The 22,172-nt window shown below is 33.9% G+C and overlaps 1 protein-coding gene across 5 annotated transcripts in view; it reads right to left on the reverse strand.

Moving 5' to 3' along the window:
* Positions 1-201: 201 nt before the first annotated feature.
* Positions 202-22,172, reverse strand: part of LOC150098914 (divergent protein kinase domain 2A-like) — a 416,716-nt gene continuing 394,745 nt past the window's right edge. For 2 of the 5 annotated variants that reach the window (XM_090404859.1, XM_090404858.1), the window contains 2 exons: positions 15,199-15,408; positions 202-6,277 (listed from right to left, as the gene is read on the reverse strand). In XM_090404859.1, the coding sequence (XP_090260985.1) occupies positions 6,261-6,277; positions 15,199-15,408 (227 nt within the window). In that variant the 3' untranslated portion in view covers positions 202-6,260. The remainder of the gene's footprint in view (positions 6,278-15,198; positions 15,409-22,172) is intronic. The other 3 variants (XM_090404861.1, XM_090404860.1, XM_090404862.1) reach the window with 3 other exon arrangements.

Raw genomic sequence — 22,172 nt, forward strand, 5'->3', positions numbered from 1 at the left:
TTATTATACTCAGTAACAACTGAATGCTGTAATATAAAAGGTTTAGCTCTCAAGAAATTTAAATGTATCTTGTATAATCTATTTAAGGGATAGTTTGTTTTGTAAATATTTCCTTTTTCTAATGAATTTAGCATGAAAGAAGAACGGTATCAGCAGCAATATAATTTATTATATAAATTTATTTTTAATATTTAACACTTTTCAAATTAACATCAGCACACATGTAAACTTCTATGAAAGGCAGTAAAAATTATCACATGACCTAAAACATTTCACAAAAATATTGCAAATAGCTACAAATGCATTACATAGCTGCCATTGAAGTTCACAATTGCAGTGTTTTTTGTTTGTTTATTAAAGATAAGGCTTTCAGGAAGACATTTTTAGAACATCTGTGGGCACTGAACATCGAAATTTCTTACAGCAGCTACTGATATTTATCAAAAATATTTGTTTTATTTACAATCATAAATTTAACAAGAAAGGATATATTGAGAAACTGTATAACCATTCATTACCACAACAACAAAAAAAGCATTCAATTCCAGTTCCCAATTTAAATTTTGAATCAATGATAACTTCATTATATTTTAAAATCTTAGTTTTATACATGCTAAATACAGATGAAGTTACTACAAACTTAATCATTTTATAATTTAAACAAACAAAAAAAAAAGCTGCCTTGGAAGAAATATGATTTAAATTTAAAAGAAAACAAACTTCTAAAAGTAACATGAATAAAAAACTTGTTTGTAAAATTTCTAACAATAAAATTCATGTTTACACTATACAGCTTACTTAAAGATTGAATACTAAAATTTGATAGTCCATTATCTTAAGTATACAAATATTTGTGCATATCAAGAAATACCACCTTTTATATTTTTTAGCAAACTGATATACATTTTTAATATACAAAATTCAAAACACTATAAACTTCCTATCATCATTATATACTTTTTAAAAAAAAGTTATGCTCATCCTATAGCACCACCCAAAAAATATGTACATTCAAGTTATCCACCATCATTAGCAAGAAACACAAAGGAAGGAAGAAAGAAACTTAAAGTTCAGATATGATAGGTAAAATAGGAAAGTACGGAAAACATGTTTATTGTGCATTTAGTTACCCTTCCTCACTTTTCATTAAGAACTAGTAAAAATAACATTTGGAATATTAAAATTAAAAGACATATCATTTTAAAAGGACTTTTTAAACTGCTGATTATGAAGATACCAAAGTTAGATTTAATTATTCATGTCCAAACTATATCTTATATAAGAAATATATAAGAACATATATTATTATGCAGGTAAGTATGTCATCAATAAAGATAAGTTGTCTTGAATTAATTCTATAGATATCTTTAGCTTAAGCTGCAGGTTATTACAGGTGACAGTCACTACAGCAAACATCATTGCAGGCAATTCTGGACAAGTCCCAACCCAAAACCCCAGTCATAATGCTATTTTAAAGAAAATTCATTACAACAAGCTATTTCTGAGGACTTAGTTTGTTATGAGAATCGTCTGTAAGTGAATTTCATGATGGGGATGTGAAATTTTTCTGAATTTATCAGTTCAAAATAAAAATGGGAAAACTATTCACAAAAACTCTTTGATTACAAAATGTGGAAACACTGCCATATGTGCCTGTCATCAAAAGTTTATATCTTCAATGACAATATCTACCTATTATAAAAGTCAGAGTTTTAATAGCATAATGCATTACATACAATAAGATTAATATAATTCATCAAATACAAGACCATTTATTTAACTATGATTGGACTGCTAATTTAATGCATTTTATTATTGCCATATCTGCACAGAAATGCAATGTAGCTATATTCTGTGTAAATATTACAATGCAAAGCCAAATTCCTTATCATTAAAATACCCCAATGGTGTTGTCAAAATGCAAGCAAAAAAATCTTATGATAATAATGCCACAGTTCTTTTTTTCAGTATTTTTGCATACCACCCAATTTTTATCTCCAAAAGTAATGTCAGCATAGAAGTTACAAAAAAAGAGAGGCTTTCCCTGCATTTCTTCATGAGTCAATTGATCTCTGTGAATTAAAGAAGATGGAAAGTCATGCTCATCAATATAACACTCATTGAAACGAGCCACAGGTGAGGATAACAGAGAAAGGGAACCAATTTCAAAGCCACTTTACATGTGTCCAGCTCATCTTTCTATTAAAGAAATATGTTAACTAAGACATCAATCAGAAATGAGATTTTTTCTGGAAGCATCATCATATTATTAGTTTGATAAAATTGTATTCATGATTAGGCAAAGTGGAATACTGGTCATGAGTATCTTGGAGAAGTCAAATTCTTAGACTTGATTTTTTTTTTTTTTTTTTTTTTTTTTGATGCACAAGAATACAGTGATTGTGTCTTAATGCTTCAAAAAAACATACATCCTTCTTTCAAGGAGACTATAGTACCTTCTCAAACATGGAAGGTTTTACTCAATAATATCAACTGCATATACTAGTGATTACTGAAAATCTAATGTAATTTTGAATTAGATTAATATTATTCTTTAAATTTTGTGAGGAAGGTAACTGAATCGATTAGCAATCCACACTGACTCGTATAATAAACATTTGTGGAAATTCATTATTTCTGTATGGCAAGTCATGTATATATTTTAAAATCCTTATGCCATGAATTAATGACTATTGAAACAAAAATTGAAATGCCAAGATGGGTGGAAAACTGCCTAATAAAATAAAAGACTAGATTGGTGAGGAATAACCTCTTGACACAAATAGAAGTTATATAACCATTACTGAGTATTTTGCAATTCACAATAAGACCACAAATTAACCTTAAAATTTCAAATGTTGATTTCAGGAAACAAAAATTGGAATCTATATTACTTAACAATTTAAGTACCAGGTCAAGCCAGTTTTGCATTGCTATTTACAAGGAAATGTCTTTTAAACAATAAAATGAATTACAATACTGAAAATATAATGATCACTAATTTAAAGCCAGTTAAAAACACGAGTATGTATTTATACTAATTATTATACAAAATCAATGCCAACAGCATTTTATTAATACTATACTATGATCAGCGACCACATGTTTGTAGGTTATAATTCAATTCACAGGTAGAGAGAATTTGACGTGATGATTTGCAGCCTATATAACTTGTTTTTTGTTACAGCAATAAGAGTATAACATTTTTAGAATAGAAATGGATCTGATGGGTACACATGTAGTGAATGTAATTTCTTACAATAAATGATTCACCAGAAATGTGACATTTGGAAATAATCATTACTATTGAAAAGTTTCCTTTTTTTCATGGAGAAACGAAGTAGAATTTTCAGTTTTGTCTACTGGATACTAGATAATTAATTCCTCAGCACTGAGAATATTCTTGGTTTGATTTTAACAATTAAAAATGAATTGCTGGTTAGATTTAGGGAAAAAAAAACACAACTTAGTAAAAAGATGTCTGAGAATATTGAATTCATGCATCAGCAAATTAGTGCAAGTTTAGTGATTATTATGAAGGATTTTAATTATGGTGATATCAATTGGAAGGAGGAAATATCTCGTAACAAAAAGGAAATGGAATTCATACATCTTCTACGAGATAATTACTTGAAACAGCACATAACTGAAGGGACAAGTGGTGTGAGAGTGTTGGACCTGGTTTTTGGTTCAGAGGATATATGCATAAGCAAGGTGTCCTCGTTACCTCCAATTGGTGAAAGTGATCATGTGGTATTGACTTGGGAGATTGCAAAATCTGTGGATTTTTCTGTTAACAGGGTTATATACCGAACTTCAGGTTAGATAATTATAACAAGCTTTGGAGTGAGCTTGCAGCCATCCCATGGCAGAACATATTGCAGGGGAAAGATGTCAGCAGTGCATGGAATAAAATTAGCGGGTATCTGAGGAAAGCAACATCAGATTGTATCCCCATGGTAAGGAAGATAAACAAGGCAGGCGTTAGATGAGTGATCATCTAGCTTGATCTACAAAAAAAGAAAATGTTATGGAGAATGTACAAGGAGAAATGCAATCAGTACACCCATGAGCAGTACAAGGCTCAAGCTAGGAAGGTTACCAGCATAGTAAGAAAAGCTAAATCTGAGTATGAGAAGATCAAGGGTAATCCCAAAGAGTTCTTCTGCGATGTGGCAAGTAAAAGGAAGAATGAGTGCGGAAGGATAACATGTGCTGATGGTATTGAGGTGACAAAATCAGATGTAATAGTCGAGTTACTGAGTGATTACTTTTCAAAAGTCTATCATCCAAGTGAGGATATCTCTGTACCTGTAGCAACAACTAATGTGAAAATTGAAGCTAAGAAATCAGAGGTATTTAATATATATTGCAAAATTTAAATGCAAACACTGCTGTAGGTTTACATGGAATATCAGCTCAGGTATTGCATGAATGTGCAAAGGAATTGTCAATCCCTTTTACTTGGATATTTAATTTAAGTTTGAACTCAGGTATGGTCCCTAGGGAGTGGAAGTTAGGCAAAGTGGTTCCTTTGCATAAGGGTGACTCTAAAACTGTGGTAGTTAATTACAGACCAATCACCATCTCAGGAGTAGTGGTAAAAGTATTGGAAAAGTTGGTTAAAGACAAAATTCAAGAATGGGTGGATCAGGATATGATATTCTATAGAGGCCAACATGGTTTTGTTAAAGGTAGATCCTGCCTTAGTAATCTAACTTTTCATAATAGAATGACATCTGAGTTGGACAAAGGAACTGGCTACACAGTGGTACTTCTGGATTTTGCTAAGGCTTTTGACAGGATACCTCATGGAACACTGTTACGCAAATTAGAGCGGACGGGAATGGATACTAAATTGGCGATATAGATAGAATGGCTCAGGGAGAGATACCAAAAGGTGGTGTATGGAGGAGCCGAGTCCAGGATGAGGCAGGTGACCAGTGGTGTTTGCTAGTTTGGGTCTCCTCAGGGCTCTGTGCTTGGGCCATTATTGTTTAATTTGTATATAAATGATATAGGAAATGGCTTAAAGGGAGATATTCAGTTGTTTGCTGATGATGCAAAGTTGGGTAGCTCAATAAAAAATCAAGCTGATGTTGAAAGTTTACAGGATGATTTAAATAAGCTGGTAGAATGGGCAAAAGGTAATGGATGTCAGTTCAATGTGGAAAAGTGTAAAGTCATGCATTTTGGGATTAAAAGATTACCAGCTGTATACTACATTGATGGAACAGTACTCCAAGAGATTGATGAGGCTAGGGACTTAGTGAGATGAAGCTCAGGGGACACATTGCTAAGGTGTCCAAGATTGCACATAGGATTACTTGGATGTTGAGGAACACACTGACATCCAGAGATAAAGAGGTTATTATTCCCCTTTATAAAGCATTGATACTTCCACACTGGATTACTGTGGTCAGGTCTGGTCACCTGGATTCCTTGGAGATGAGGAGGCTGTGGAGAGGGTTCAGAGAAGAGTGACTAAGTTGGTGAAGGATGTAAAAGATGCTCCCTACATTGATAGATTGAGAGCTTGTGGGTTGCAGAGGTTGGTTGATAGGCAGAGAAGAGGGGATATGATAGAAACATTTAAATTACTGAAGGGTTTTTATAGGATTGATGCAGGGGAAATGTTTGAGCTCTGTGATAGTGATGGAAGAACAAGATGTCATCACTGGAAATTAAAGAAGAGTATGGTCAACAGGGGTGTGAGAACAAGGTTTTTTTGCCTGGAGGGTGGTGAATGAGTGGAATTCATTGCCTGACTTAGTTGCGAGCTCTTAATCTGTAAGTAAAGGAATTCAAGAAGAGATATGACAGATATTGTTTTGCTAGTTTGGGTCTCCCGCAACGAGTCTACTGCCTCCATGGAGATACCCGTAATAATAATAACAACATTTTGGTCATCATATGGGCACTCCTTGCCTAATTAAAATTTGTTTTTTTTTCATTTTTTAAGATGTAAATAAGACACTGTAAATATATACTGCTGTTTATCACCACTTAATTTCTGTCTACACATCTTCCTTAGAAACAACTGAAATAAGTTTAATGATAGGAGCTTTACTCCTCTAGTTTGCACTTTATAATTAAGCATCAAATTTTTATACCTGATATATACCTTCAGAACAACTGAAAAATTTCATTAAAAAAAAAAAAATAAAGTTCAGATTACATAAACTATACATTAATCTATAAAAGAAAGTTTCCACAAAATGCATGCAGTTACCAAGTTAATGAATGCCTTCCTGATATTCTTATGCAAACTTTGAATCTGCAAAAAGAATGAAGGAAGGGTGTAAGCCTAGATTCAATAAAATAAAGTGTATATATAAGTATGGAACTATATTTATTTCATATTATTCTCACCAATGAAAGGTAAACATATCATATATATATTATTGTGGTGGGCTAAGGGTCAGATAATTAGTTTCCTTATTCTAGAGACCACATATAATACTTTTTTTTTTCAAACACTTCAGGCCTCCAATCAGCAAGCAATTTTTGTCACTTGGTGCAAGATGACCAATTGATGATAAACATTGCCTAAAGACATCACAAACATTTGTCTGTAGTGCAATTCAAATTGACTTAATGGATGGATTGCATTCATGTTATACACTTAAGAAACCAGGCTGCTATATATATATATATATATATATATATATATATATATATATATATATAAAATAAGGTTATATTACTTTATAAAAATAAAATAAATTTAAAAAAAGCTAGGCATGTATAATTTATATTTTTATTCCCCCTTCCACAGTATAATTGCTAGTCTAGCTTGGCCAAGTGGTTAACATCTCCAATGAACAGGTTAAAACTAACTCCCACTGTCACATGAATGCCTTCAAAGTAGTAAATGAATTTCAGTGGCAGGTGTGAGACCACCACACTGCTGATTTTGAGGGCTATGGCTACAAAAGTTCTTCAAATAATAATCCTTAGCTTGCTCATGGCTTATCTTTCATGGGTGGAATTCGCATTTAAAAAAAAAATTTTTTTTAAAGAATTTTTTTTTATATCAATTTACATAATTATATCAATAAAAAATTTTTTATTGATATAATTATGTAAATACAACTGGAATCACAATAGCCAGAAGTAAATGAAAAGTTAACACAAGATAAAACATAGTGGATAAGAACAATGTTCCTTACTCCTCTAAAAATCAGAGTATCCATCTATAGTGAAGAAAAAGATGCAGAAAAGCAAATGATGAGCTAGCTCGATTAGAATGCTGAGAATCAAAAACTATGTTTTGGTGTATTATCAAATATATATATATGCTAAGTCTATATATTTGTAGAAAGAAGAGTATCTTCTCCCAACAAAAGGTTGAGTGATCCTTCTGAAGCCAGTATTTTTCAACCAGGAAAAGTATGTTATCACATGTGCCCGTGAGGTATTTAAAATGTGTAAATAAAAGAATAAGGCCAGAGTATTCAAACCTGCACAGTACATAAATGCCATTAAATTTTCTGTGCAACAAGCTATTCATTGCAAGGCAGATATAAAAAAGAGTAATGAGATACTCTACCAAATATTACATGGAACATGGCATAACTAAATTATTTTATGAAATACCTGTAGTCTAATGCAGAATTATGGCACAGGCACTTAATTCTATTTGGTCATATGAACTTTACTCAGCATCACAAAGTAACCATTAGGTTGGTTAATTCATTGAAAATGCTTATTCAAAATATTCTCTTATAGTAAAGTGATCAGATACTGTTAATTATCTGATAAAAACATTGGACGATAATTTAGCTATATTAATCCTCGCCAAGCTGATGAAATAAAATATATAACACCATCTTATCATTTTATATCCATGTTATTTTAAAAGGTATTATCTCAAAGGCATTTTAATGCTGCAGCCATGTTTTTCATGATGGCTAAACATATCATGACTAGTACTACTGTTAATATATTAAAACATTTCTATTATCAGAAATTCACTGCTTAGTTTTTAATTTCACTTTTGGGAAGCACTGAATGGCTAATAAAGCAACAAGAGTGAAATTAAAAACCTATCTTTGAGAGGCAAGCAGTGAATTTCCGATAATAGAAATGTTTTAATAGATTAACAGCAGTACTAGTTCATGATGAAATTCACTGCTTACCTCTCAAAGATCAGTTTTAATTTCACTTTTATCAAGCAGTGGATGGCTAATAAGCAACACTCCTAATGTATCCAAAGCTCATTTTAATTCTATATGCATTCACTAAAAATATAATCAACTTGGAACAGGTTCAAAGAAAAGTGACTAAGGTAATATTCTTTTGAATGTTGGATAAACTGAGGGAATAACAAATAAAAAAAAAAAAAAATTTATTGAACAGTTTGGGACAGAATAAGAAGCCATCCCTAGCAGTTGTAAGAGGACAAATATCACAGACTGACTAAACAGCTTCTGTAGTACTCCACATAATAGTAATCATATTTTTTGTTATTAGAATATACCACCTTGTGTGAATGTGCTGAACAGTGCAAACAAAATACCATATTTTTCAATAGATAAGGCGCACCTGCTGTATAACGTGCACCACAACATTTTCATCACTCCTTTTGATGTATAGATAACGCACAAGCGCCAACTAGCGGTAGAGTTAGGAAGTACAGACAGAGGATGGAGGAATTCTTTAAAAGCAAGTTCGTTGCTAGTAATCATTCTCTTGTAACTAGATATGTTGTTATTAGATCTGAATTACCCATGGAAGACAGAAGTACTTCCCAGAGAAACTCCTACAAGCACAGTTCAAGCTTGAAGTGGTTGAATTTGCAAAGGAAAAAGGGAATCGTGAAGCTGGTAGATTGTTCAGTGTTGGAGAAAGTAGTGTTCGTGAATGGCGAAAGGCTGAAACAGTCCTGAAATGTTTACATACAAGGAAACGTGTTATGAAGTTTAGGTGCTTGTGGCTAACCATAGAAAAAAAATTGTTTGATTGGGTTGTTAGTGAAAGAGCTAAAGGTATGAGAATATCTACTGTCTGTGTGTTGCAGGAATCTAAAATAATTGCAAAAAACGATAATATAAAGGATTTTTCAAGGCCTACCCATCTTGGGTTTTTGGATTTATGAAGAGAAACAATTTAAGTGTACTTCCTCCACTAGTGTTAGACAAAATTTGCCATGCGACTGGGAAGTGAAAGTAGCTAAATTTAGTTTCTGAGAGAAATCTGTGTAGGATATGGTTACGTGGATTGTAGAAAGTTGGGCTACTGTAAGTGAAAACTGTGTTAGAAATGGTTTCATTAAAGCACAAGGGAATGTAGTGGTGTCTGGTGACAATGATTATGAAGCTGAAGAAATACCAAACGAAATTTTTAACAAAAATGATTCTTTCAATATTGAGTCTGAAGAATTTTTTGGATTTGAATATTGTAATGTTAATAAATATTAATACTTCTACCTTAGTTTTGTTATTACATTTGATTTACCTCTCATACCTTTCACAAGTATACTGCGCATGTTCATTTTTAACAAATTTAGACTTTTTTGTATATATAGATAATGCGCACGTTATCTATCAAAAAATATAGTATTTAACATAGATGGGGTGGTGGTAGACAGAGAGTTCAAGTTTACAGAACATATTGCTAAGGTAGCTCATAAGATTACTTGGCTATTGAAGAACACATTAACAAATAGAGATAAAGAAGTTGTAATCCTGCTTTATAAGGCCTTGATATGCTCACATCTGGATTACTGTGCTCAAGTCTAGTCCCCTGGGTTTCTTGGCAATGAGAAAGCAGAGGAGAGGATCCGAAGGCAAGTGATCAAGATGGTGATTGGGCTGTGGAATGCCTATAAGGATAGATTGAAGGTGTGTGGATTGCAGAAGTTGGTTGATAGGAGAAAAAGAGGGGATGTGATAGAAACATTTAGGTTGCTTAAAGGGTTTTATAGGATAGATGCAAGGGAAATGTTCCAGCACTTGGGTAGAGAGACCAGAACAAGGAGTCATCCTCCCTGTAAGTTGAATAAAGGTGTGGTTAGCAGGGGTGTGAGGACTAGATTTTTTGCTTGGAGAGAGTTGTGAAGGAGTGGAATGGGTTGCCAGAGTCAGTTGTGAGTGCTTTGTTAATGGGTTCAAAGAGACGTATGATAGATTGGGTCTCCTGCGATGATTCTTCAGACTCCATGGAGGTGCTCATATAATAATAAAAGATTTAAATCAAGAATCATTGTAAATAAAAAGTAGTAGTAGTAATTTTCTTAGAACAATGATAATATTAAGTATAGAAAGTTTTAAGAAATTAAATGAAATTACTAAATATTAATTTTCAAAAACACCACACTGGAATTGCACCACATTCATGACAAGCAATTTCATAACAAATATCTAAGATCTGGGAAACTGATACTTTGTTTAGCTAGTTTCTTCATAGTGACTAATTGATATATAATTTTTCTGACTTATATGTAGAACTGTGTATATATGTATATATAGAAATGCTTGTAGAGCAGCTGGCCTGTAGCATTATACTATAAGCCATAATTTTTTAAAAAGGAAAAGCACACTTTAGTCATTTACACACACACAGTACGAAATAAATATTGGGATAGTTCCTATTTTTGTTCCTGAAATGTGAGGGTGTAACACTGGGGGGGGGGTATCACAGCACCAATATGAAACAATCAGCCAAGAGTTTAAAGAGTATAGGGAGTCAAGGTTAGTAACAGGACACTATGCAAAGCTGCATATTCTTGGTTTCTATATATAGTAAGCAGCACTAACTTGCCACCTGTCATCATGTAAAAAATATAAGTCTATAATATACAGTGCAAAATCATGCTACACCCTTTTCTAGGGTGTAGCATGATAGGGTAGATGCTTGGGAATTGCCTTATACAGTCCATGGATGTAACAACATGGCAATATTTCCTAGAGTGGACTTAGACCTGGGATGGTGTTCCCTTTGAATGGAAAAGACCCGAGTTTGATTCTCGTCATGAGGAGTTTAGGCTTTTTCAATTTAAGGTTTATTAGCCAGTTTCATACGGGAAAAGTGAGATTCCCCCATCCTGGAAACTGAGTTTCCAGGAGGAAAAAATCTCATCCTGCATAAAGGCAAACTGGTCATACAACAAACACAATTTACAGGCAAAATTACATTATTTATGATCACCAGCATTATACCGATTTCATAAGATGCTGATCTGTGCTTCAGGTAAGCACAGATTGGGCTGATTAATGCAATTCTTCTTACATTATGGCAGCTTTATGGAATAGATCTCATCTCTTTTTGAACATAACATACCATGTCATATTGTTATTGCTGTTTGACGTTGCTCGAAGAAAACAATCTCAACCCAAACAGCATATCTTTGGGATCATATAGCAAGAAGAATGGTCCAAAATATTTGACTATCACAAATTGGTGAAGAGCATAGCATAGAAGTAACTGCAAATCAGGGCCCAAATAGTAGCCAAATCTGGGGTGTGGATGTGTGCAATTTAGAGTTCCCTGATACACAGTGCTGTCTCAATAGTTATTTTAACACAGAATATGATGTCTTGTAAAGATGTGAAAAGATTGAAATCCAAATAGCATTTTTATCATCCATTTCTAACATATCCAGAATATAAAGTATTGAAATTTCAAGGCACTATAATTCACTAACTAGACTGCATGAAATCAGATAAATTAATGACAAATAATAATAATTACTATAAAGACAATATTATGCTTCTCATGAAGCCTCCTGACTTGTTTTTAAGAGATCTTTATATTTATAGGCCATGTTAACACAGATGTGAATATGAGATAGATGTATAATACAGCTATTTTGGGGGCATGTAGTAAAATTAGTTACTTCAAAGAAAACCCAATAGCTGCGAGAATTTTAGTTATATTAAGAGCAATTTTACATTAAAAAATTCTCCTGAACACAAACTGCTTTTAAAAGTAATATAAAAAGAAAATTTAAGCTCGGTGTGGTATTATGATTTGCACTTTTCTTATGGCATTGTAATGACCTAAAATTTTACTGAATAATTCAGAATATTTTGTGCTAGGCATTTTTTTTTATACAAGTTCATCTATTTCATGACAATAAAAAGAAAATGTGAAGTTTCCCCATCAATCTACCATGATTTTAAAGCAAAAAATCCTCTTTTGAAATATCCCTTGTCTCCCTCATATAACAAATTCTTAGTACAAAATCCAGTTCCTGTGGAAACTGGTTAAAACAGCTTATAAGATATTTAAGATGATACTACAACGGCCATGCATATGTTATGATACACTCAAAATCCAGGTTGGATGAGTTGCACTTATATAACTTCACAATATACATCAAAGTGACAAATATCAAAATAAAGCTAAATTTGAACTATGTGAAGTAGAGGAAAAGGTTAAAAACTAAAACCCCATATTTTGTTACATAATGTTGAGAAGACTAATACAAGCTAAAAATCTTTGAATAAGGCAGTATAGTTTTATGTAGTACTGATATCAACATTTCTATGAATATCTGTATAACTAAATTAATAATGGAAGAAACTTATAAAATGATAATGTGAAAAAATCATGAAAATAAATATTACTGAAATAATAATATATCACAGCAATCCTCAATATTTGGCATAAAATTAGCTTTATCCTTTCAGACTGGCTCAGAGACATAATAATGTGACCATACAATGAATTTTCAGAACATGTTAATTTATATTAAATTAAACAGCAGAAAAACCATGAGCATAAAAACTGACAATTATGCTATCTGACATCAAAAACTAAGACCAGATATTTATATGTTTTGTTCAAGGTCTGATCAAAAAGTGCTCATACTGAAGGCAACAATGTTTAGTTAGAAGCAGAAATGAATTCCACTGAATACTCCATATACTACTGCATGGAAGTGTAAGAACATATTCAGTATTTTTACCATTGTTGAAAGTACCTTTCAAATGCAATTTTTCAAAAGCTTCCTTATCACACTTGTTCAACTCTCAATATCAAGCACAACTTTTGCATGTCAGGATTTTCTTTAAATGGGGAAGTGTGAATGGAATCACACTGGTTGAATATTACATTTGGCAAAAAAACTACAATGCTTTTTTTTTTTTCCCAACTGTAACAATTCATAAAGTTGGCAGATGTCAACTTCACCTGTTCCTGGAACAGATGAAGTTGATAACATAATTAAGATGAATTCTTTATTCTGACCACTCTAGTATTATTTCCAACACTTACCAAAGTGCAACATTATAAAGGGGTAGTACAAACCTCTACTTTGAATGATAGTTTCATGACAATAAGCACACATAGCATTAATGTAGGATTGCAAGTTAAACACTATATATATATATTCACTCAAATCAAGTTGCATCGTTAATTCTACATTAGTGATAATATGCCTTACTGTCATATGTATCCATTTTAAACTAGATATTCTACTAGTTTTCAATACTACACTTAATGATCTTTGCAACAAAACCATCATACTATTCAGAATAAAGAATTTATCTAAGTAAATCTCTAAGAATTTAATAATGCAGTGTTCCAGAAATTTGATTTTCTCTCATTCAATTATGTACTTTATCCAATTGGTTTTTTACTAGCAGTTATCAAACCTCTAGAATAGCTGCCACGCTCAACAGATATCCATTGCCAAAACTTACTCTAGGAAAACTCACCGAATCATCAAAGTGGCCAATATGTACTATCTCCACTCTAACCTACAGGGACTGTGGGTTAGAATCCCATTATGCCACTGATATTTGTATCATAAATGCCTTTATACAGTAATGATTTCAATGCTCAGTATGAGACCACCACACCTCACTTATCTCAAGGTCTAAAATAGCCTTAAGTTTGGTGAAACTGTCAAAAAAAAAAAAACTGCTTATTTCATTGATTTTGTGTAAATGCACATACATTGATTTTCAGTGCTGACAATGAATAACTGAAATAATATGAGACAGAACTGTTTCTACACAAGCAGTAACGCTATACGTGAACCAAACACATGAGCAGAGAAGAAACTGCCAAAGAAATAGTCATTTTTTTTTTTTTTTTTTAAATTAGATCTTCTAGAATGTTTAATAGGCAAACTGAACTAAAGTGGTTGGTTTAGTCCATTTGAGGTTGTGGATTTCTGATGTGCATCATGATACATTAAAATTCTACCTCAAGTAAAAATTAAGAAAAGAACACTCATGATTGGTGAAAGCTTAAATATCTGCAAGGAAAAGGTAATATAAATAACTACATGTGACTGATGGTTAAAAAAAAAAAAAAAAGCAGATCTTCTGAAATGAGAAACATCACATCAAAATTAAAACAAATAAAAACTGATGGGAGAAAAAAAAATTATGAACACTTACTGCAATGTACATTGGCAAAAAAACTTCATTTAAATAAAATAAATATTTCTCTAGTTTATTAAAAAAATATGGAAAAATCGTATGCAGTCAGCTATCACAAAAAAAAAGCATTATGATGGTCTAATAAAATAAGTCTTAAATATATCTAAGGAAGATGAAAAGTTCACAACTTTCAAAATAAATGCTCTAACTGTTACCCTACAATCTCAAACTACACAAAATATTAAAATTAAAACAAATGTAAGCTTTCAAATCAATGTTAATAATTTAAGAAGAATATTTTACAAAACATTTCAATGTTTCCTATTACCAAATTCTAAACCCTCTTAAAATTACTCCAAGTATATATATAAACCATTGTTATCAGTAGTTATAGTTTGCTGAATTGAGATAGCAGATATAAACAAAGGTACACTTGAAAATCAGAATGACTGATTTGCTGGCTTCTCTCTAAACTGGCAATGACAGCTCAAGATGAATAAATATTTGTCTATTTGTGATTACTTTGTTTGCACATACCATTTCAATTCAATGGTTATTATATTAATTCAGAATAGATATATTCTGAATTGAGAACACATAAAATCTACATTCTTATAAAATATTTATCTTATTAAAAGTATTTTAATATACTATTTAGTATATTTGGTTTTATATTTAGGACTTAGTTTAAAACATTATTAAGCTTAAACTGTTCAGGCACTGTGTTATAAAGATATGTCAAAAGAGATATTTTAGATTACAACAGTATTAAAAATAAACTAATCTTTAACTCATCTACAGTTTTAAAGGTTATCATCATCATACTCTTCTGTTTCATCTTCTGCATCACTATAATCATTACCTTCAGCTTCTCCACCTCTGTTCTGTTTTTCTTCCTCTTCATCCTTGTTACCAAACTTTTCATCAACATTTTCATGAACATATCCTTCCAAAATGTCCCTTAATTCCTCTATAGCATGTCTTCTTCCGCCTGGGGTAGTTTCTTGTACACATTCTCGCAAAAGATCTTCCACATTTTCTCTGTCTCTCTGAGGAACTGTATGTAAAAGTCCTATACAGAGAAAGCATAGAAATTATGCATATGTACAAATATTAAATAGAAGTTTGAATGCATAAAACTTATCCACAATTTTTTAAAGTTCAACAAATGAAAAAAGAAAGTCCAAGAAAATGATCTGGGTGGCAACAAGGAGAATGTAAGGAAGGATATCAGGAGGTTGCTAAGGAGAGTAAAAGATAGTGTGGTAGGAAAAGTAGGAAGCATGTTGCCCAGGTATGATAATGGCGAGGTGAGATGGCCAGTGAGGATTATGAACGTGATGCTAGCAGAATAGTGTGAAGAGAAAGAAATTCATTTTGTGAATGTGTGGGATGAATTTATGGGGTAGATGGAACTATATAAGAGAGGGGGGCTACAGTTAAATGGATTTGTGCGAGTCAGCTGGAAAAATAGTTGCTGCAAGAGAGAGCAATGACAAGTGAATGGAAGACCCGAAGAAGCAAGAGGTGGTAGAGGTGACATGGAAGAGAGGAAAGTAGGTTAGGATCATGTGAATGCAGAGGTGAGGGGCATGAGAGAAGGAACACAAATGTGGGATCAGGGAGACACTGCATAAAAAAAAAAAGTAGATGATGTACATAAAGGATTGGGTTGATCAGGGATGTGAGGGGGAGGGAACAACTAAGGAGTGGGGTTGGTGAGGTTTACTAGAGAAGCAGAAATAAGTATGTATGTTTACGAATGCCAGAAGTATTTAAAATACAGAAAATGAAATCGTAGCATTAATAGAGTATATATTTGCCCAAAAACTGTTGGAATAAGTGAAACATGGTTAGGTGAGGATGACATCTTGACAGGTGTATAGAGATCGATGGATATGATGTTTTTTTGTGAAAAAAGGCAGTTATCCCTATCTAAGGAGTAGATGAAAAGAGCATACAGTAGCAATTATATATTTGGTTTAATCCTTTATCCAAGTGTAAGCAAACAAAGTTTGCGATTGAAGTATTTTCAAGACTGGGACAACTCATTGTAAATGTGGCTTAAGTTCTGATCACTTGCCTTAGTATCCCATAATGCAAAACATCTCCTTGCGGACATGTATACTGCTATGCATTAAGGGAAGGGTCACTACCCAGACTGGTTTCGACCTTTATTGAGATCTCGTCAGTGGGAGCCAGACCCAGAGGTGGTGATACTAAGGTGGAAGTAATGCAGAAGTCATATCACCATATACCAGTTGCCAAAAGGTCTGATAAAGCATTAAACTAAATATGTAATTGGTGGCATAGCCAAGTGAAAAAACTTCCATCAACATACAGTAGCAATGGTTTTGAAACAGTATGGTATGAAATATCTAGTTAGGTGTTGCTATAGACTTGGTAATGTGGAGGGTAGTGAAAAGGAAATGCATAGGAAAATCTGTCTACCTAAGAAAAAGGCGATCGTTACAGGTGATTTATGGTAATATATAGATTAGAATGGGGGAGGGAAGAGAATGAATTTCAGTTTTTGAGAGACAACTTCTTAGGCAGTACATAACAAGGATACATGGGAATTAAAGGTCTTGGATTTGATTATTGCATCAGATGATGTTTTAGATCTCCCTCCAGTTAGTGAAGGTGCCCTCATGGTCACTTTCACCAACTTTTACTTGGACGGTGGCCAGCCATATGAGGACTTCTGTGAGAATGGGAGACAGCTTGCAGCTATTTTATGGAATGCAGAATTCGAAAGAAAGGAGACCAATGCAGCTCGGAACCTGTTCAGAATTGTGTGGCAGTGGCAATGTCTGAATGCATTACAAAGGTCAAGAGGTCAAATAAGGTGGATGAAATGAAAAGGTGAAGCATGAAATTTGGAAGGCAGCAGCATAAGTTGAGTGATGGCAACAGTCAGTTGTATTGCACGAGGAGTACAAAGAGCAAGCAAGAGGTAACTGGCTTGTTAAAGGTAGCAAAGGTGTAGTTATGAGCAGCAGTTAGCTAATAAGGCCAAGAGTAGTCCTAGAGAGTGTTTTCAGTATGTGGCCAGTAGAATGAAAAATGATTATAAAAGGATGATAAAACAATTCATAAAGGGATTTCATTCTCATGAAAGTAGCATCATGCAGAACTGGAGAGAGCAGTGAGGAGTCACTGAACGAGCAGGAGATACATGAGGAATTGAGTAAACTTAATAAGGACTTGATGGTATATCACCACTTGGCTTGAGGGAATGTTTTAGGGAGTTAACAACTTTCAATTCTTTAACATGAGTCTTAGATCTGCTCAAGTTCCAAAGGAGTGAAAAGAGCAAAATTATTCTGCTTCATAAAGGGGGGGGGGTTGATAAGGAAGCCTAAGGCTTCAAATGAACAGGCCAATCTGTTTGTCTGGAGTTATGATAAAGGTAGAGGGGCTAGCAATGACCTGGATTCAGAATTGGGTTGACAACAGAAACTTTCTCTTTGATGGATAGTATGGGTTTGCTAAAGGAAGATCATTTTTTAGAAATCTACTTATTATAACAAAGTGACACAAGCACTGGACTAAGGAGCTGCACACATGGTGTGTATATTTCGATATTGCTAAAGCCTTTGATAGATTGTCACATGACAAGCCAATAAACTGATGCATTTGGATTAGAGATTAGCTGTTCGAGAAGTATCAATAAGTCATGTATGAGGGAATGATATCAAAGAAGAATAAAGTCACTAGTGATGTGCCAAGAGCCTGTTTTTAATTTTATGTAAATCATATTGGGAAGGACTTGCATGGTGATATATAGTTATTTGCAGATGATACAAAATTGGGAAAACTGAGTAGAATGCATGTGGACTTGAATAGACTTTTTGAATGGGTAATAAATGGGTTCTACCAGTTCAAAACAAAGTTTAAGGTTTTAAAGTTTGGGAATCATAAATAGGATGCAGACTATATAAGATTGGTGGGAAAATTTAAAAGGAGGTGGCAGAAATAAGGGATCCTGGGGCATTGGTAACATTGTGAAGACATTGCCATAATGCCACAGTGCATTATGGCAATGATGCTGACACATTGAAGTAAGGTTATGATTCCATTGTACATTATTAAATCTGGAATGAACACTTAAATTGTCTTTCAGTGTTTCATTTGAGATTTAACTGAGATGAAACATCTTTCTGAAAAAAAAAAAAATTACTTGGAAATATATAATAGATGAATCTTTGTACATATAATATTAATAGTCTTTTCATGTAAGATTGTAAATGGTCCTTAAATAACGACAAGAAAATAAAGTATTGTAAAGGAGACTTTGTAACAAGAAGGTCAAAGTTTAGCGTAAACAATCGTAATCGGATTAATATCATGACTGCAGGCAAATTGCGATACGAACCGAAGGCACGTGTAAACTAATCTTGCGAAGATGCAATGAGAAGAGAAGGTGTGATGTGCAAAATTTGGGTGGCGTCTGCAAAAATCAATGACGTAATAGGGAGAACAGACACGGAGCCTATAAAAGTTTTAGCGATGCTAGTTCGAGGCTTCTTTTTGGTGGTTATTTTTCAACTTGTTCAGGTTTTGGGTGTTGGCTGTCCCCTGTGGTTTTCCATGGGTAATTGCTTCGAAGTGACGGGAACAAATAAGTGTCGTTCGGCGGCAACAACGATGTGGCTAAGTAGCGGGCTTGTCCAAGCATAGCATTTCATGCGACGAGACGAACAGCGAACGTCAATGTTTCGAGTAGCTCCAAACGCACATTTCTGTCTGATGGGTTCCTGAGCATAAGGTTAGAAAGAAGCATGTGTCCGAAGAATAATCGACTGGCCAAGACAAAGAACAAAGAAGCGATCGAAAGAAAGTCTAAAGGAACAGAATGAGAAGTATCGTCTAATTGAATTCTTCAGGCCGGTAAACTACAGTTTATGTCTTATTGTATAATATCTTGAAGCCAGGGTGAGCAATTGTGTATAAAATTTGTAAATCGGACTCGTTAAGGCAGAAGTCAGGACTTTGATACATATTTCTGTAACAAGGATCTTTAGTATTACAAGTGTAAAGTTTCAAGCATTATTAATTTTTGGTCGATGTATTGTATTGAAGTTAATTAAGAAGGAAGTGAGACTAAATCTACTTATTTGTATTAAGCAATTGGGATATGGGCAGGTTGATATTTTGTTATATATCATCTGATGAGAATTACCTATTGTGAACCTTATCTTGTGTGTTAGTTTAGCTTATTTAATTTTGTCATAATATTTAATTTCAACTAGTTTAAGTTTTGTTTAACATGCATTGTATTTATTATGAATAAATTTCTGTCTTTTAACCCAAATTAAATGTCTGATCATTTAAGTCAATGCACCACCTGCTATAAATACAGAACCTATATATGTAAGAAGTGCAGGAGTTTAAGATAGGAGACGGCTACGACTGCAGTTAAGAGTAAATTAGTAAGAGTTTGAGTAATTCTGATGGTTTTTGGAAATCGTGATAATCTGCGAGTCATATCTCTGACAAGAAATTCTTTCTTGTATAGGAACTAAGATGCCACAGCTAAACAAATAAATTCGCTTAGTTCCGAAAAGGATTTCATACCAGATTTTCAATCAGGGAGAAATTGGCCTCTAGCTTGAGGCATTCTCCTTGTTTGAGTTTTGCACATGATTCTAATTCTAGGATAGGCTACGGAAAATCATAGAAGGAGCGCAATGGATAAGAACTTGATTGGAGTTTTAAAGTAAGATAAAAATTTTGTTATTTAGAAAGAAATTAAAGAAGTAATAAGTTTTACAATAAAAATAATAGAAAAAAAAACAACGACGTTACAATGGCGCAGCTGGTAGGATGTAGATTTACATAAATTAAACATAGAAAAATTAATTTTGTAAATCTAGTAGGTCGGTTTTGACTTAAGATCAGATGATTTTGGTGCAGGAATCTATTCTGCAATAATAAGTAAGATATTATCGAAAGTTTGTAAATCTATCTACAAGTATGAGTCTACCATCTAGTTCAAACATGGATGACGGAGAATTTTTCAAGACCATCAGGACTGTTGAGGAGTTGCGAAAGGCAGGGAGATGGATGGACTTTCAACTCTTAATTTTGTTGCGTAGTAAGCTAGTGGGGAAAGCTAGGAATTTTCTCTACTCTTCCCCCCGTACTTAAGGAAACATTAAACTATGAAAAATTTAAGGAGGTGCTAATTGCCAAATTTTCTCGTGAAGGGGGGGTCCCTTCCAAACCTTCTGGAAACTTTACAAGGTAAAATGTGACTAATTTCCTGAACAGACTGCTCTCCATTACACGATCTATGACAGTGTCCATGGAGGAAAGGTCTCACCTTGATTGGATAACTTTCCAACAGTTCAGGTCAGGGCTATGTGATGAATTATGAGAGGTGATATACAAGAAGTGAGCCAACAACTTGGATGGGTGCTATATGCTGGCCAAGGAAAGGGAAAGAATATTAGAGGAAATGTCTCATGCTAATTCCCTGAGAAGGTTGTTACTAGAAGGATTGAGCACACAATCCCCCCCCCCTCTTTTCCTTTTGTTCAGAATGCAAGAGCGATTCCAGCTCCAAAGGAAGAGCTGAGCTTCTGAAGTCATCAGAGCAAGATCAATCCTCTATGGCAATAAAAACAGTAATGTCAGATCATCTGGAGCATGGAAAGGAAGAAGGGGTGAATCCATCACTGAACAAATATTGTGAGATTAGGCATGAACCTACGATTAGGAGTTTAAGGACTATTTCCTTAGTACAAAGGGGTCCAACCATGCGTAGAAAGTAACAAAGGGTCAATCGTGAAAGAACGAGGACTCTCTACCCAAGAGTCCGATGAGTCAGTAGGTAAACCCAAATCATGTAACTTTGAAGCCTACAAGATGCAAAGTGTGGCAACTGCAGAGATCGTAGGACGAATACCATTGTCCCTTGTCGAGAGATTTTTGGAAGGAATTCCCTGTATATTCCTACAAGACACTGGAGCACATATATCAGTGATACCAATGTTGCTGGTCGAGGAAATTAGAAGGTTTCTTCTGATGAGCTCGTTGAACTATGATAAGCCCGTGAAAATTACTGGAGTCGCAAAAATTGAGCTCCTCTCAAATATGAAGGTGAATGTCTTGTTTTCCAGTTAACCTCTCTTATGAAGTACTGGTTCTCCCTGAACTCTCAGATACGAGCAACCAAGTCATATTGGGACTCGACTTCTTGGAGAAACACCGGTTCATATGTAACTTCACTAGCAATATGATATCTCTTTGTGGGAAAAAAATTCCAGCCTAGATTCATAACTGGAAAGGGGAGGGATACTAGTGAAGCTCTAGAAATTGAAGTAGGAGATTCGAAGGAAGTCTCAATTGAATGGGAGAGGAAGTTGGTGCAAGACACTATCAGATCATCAGTCAGAACATGAGCAAATTGAAATTTAGAGTTTTTTTTAGTTTGATATTTCATCGTTTTCCCAGCGTGTTCACTGAAGAAGTTAGGTCTCTCTATCCTGCACTAACAAGGTTAAGCATGCTGTACAAATCAAATCCAACTTCCCTGTGTATGTTAAGCAATACCAAACGCCTCTAAAAACACTTGGACAAACTCCAGAGATTATTGGAAGACTATGAGAAAGCTGGACTTATTGAGAAATCCAATTCCTTGGGAACAGTCCTTTCATACCTGTGGAAAAACCTAACGGGGGGTTTAAGATTTGTGTTAGACGTACGTGAGGTGAATAAGGTCACCAGGCACACTGACTTTGCCATGTGTAAGATCGAGGAGTTGTTAATAGGTCCGGGAGGGACAAGATATTTTTCCAAGCTGGACCTGAACTCAGGCTACTTCCAAAT

The sequence above is a fragment of the Typopeltis vanoorti genome, chromosome 15 (genome assembly GCF_054136105.1).
Source record: "Typopeltis vanoorti isolate ZY-2024b chromosome 15, IOZ_Tvanoo_1.0, whole genome shotgun sequence".
NCBI lineage: Eukaryota > Metazoa > Arthropoda > Arachnida > Uropygi > Thelyphonidae > Typopeltis > Typopeltis vanoorti.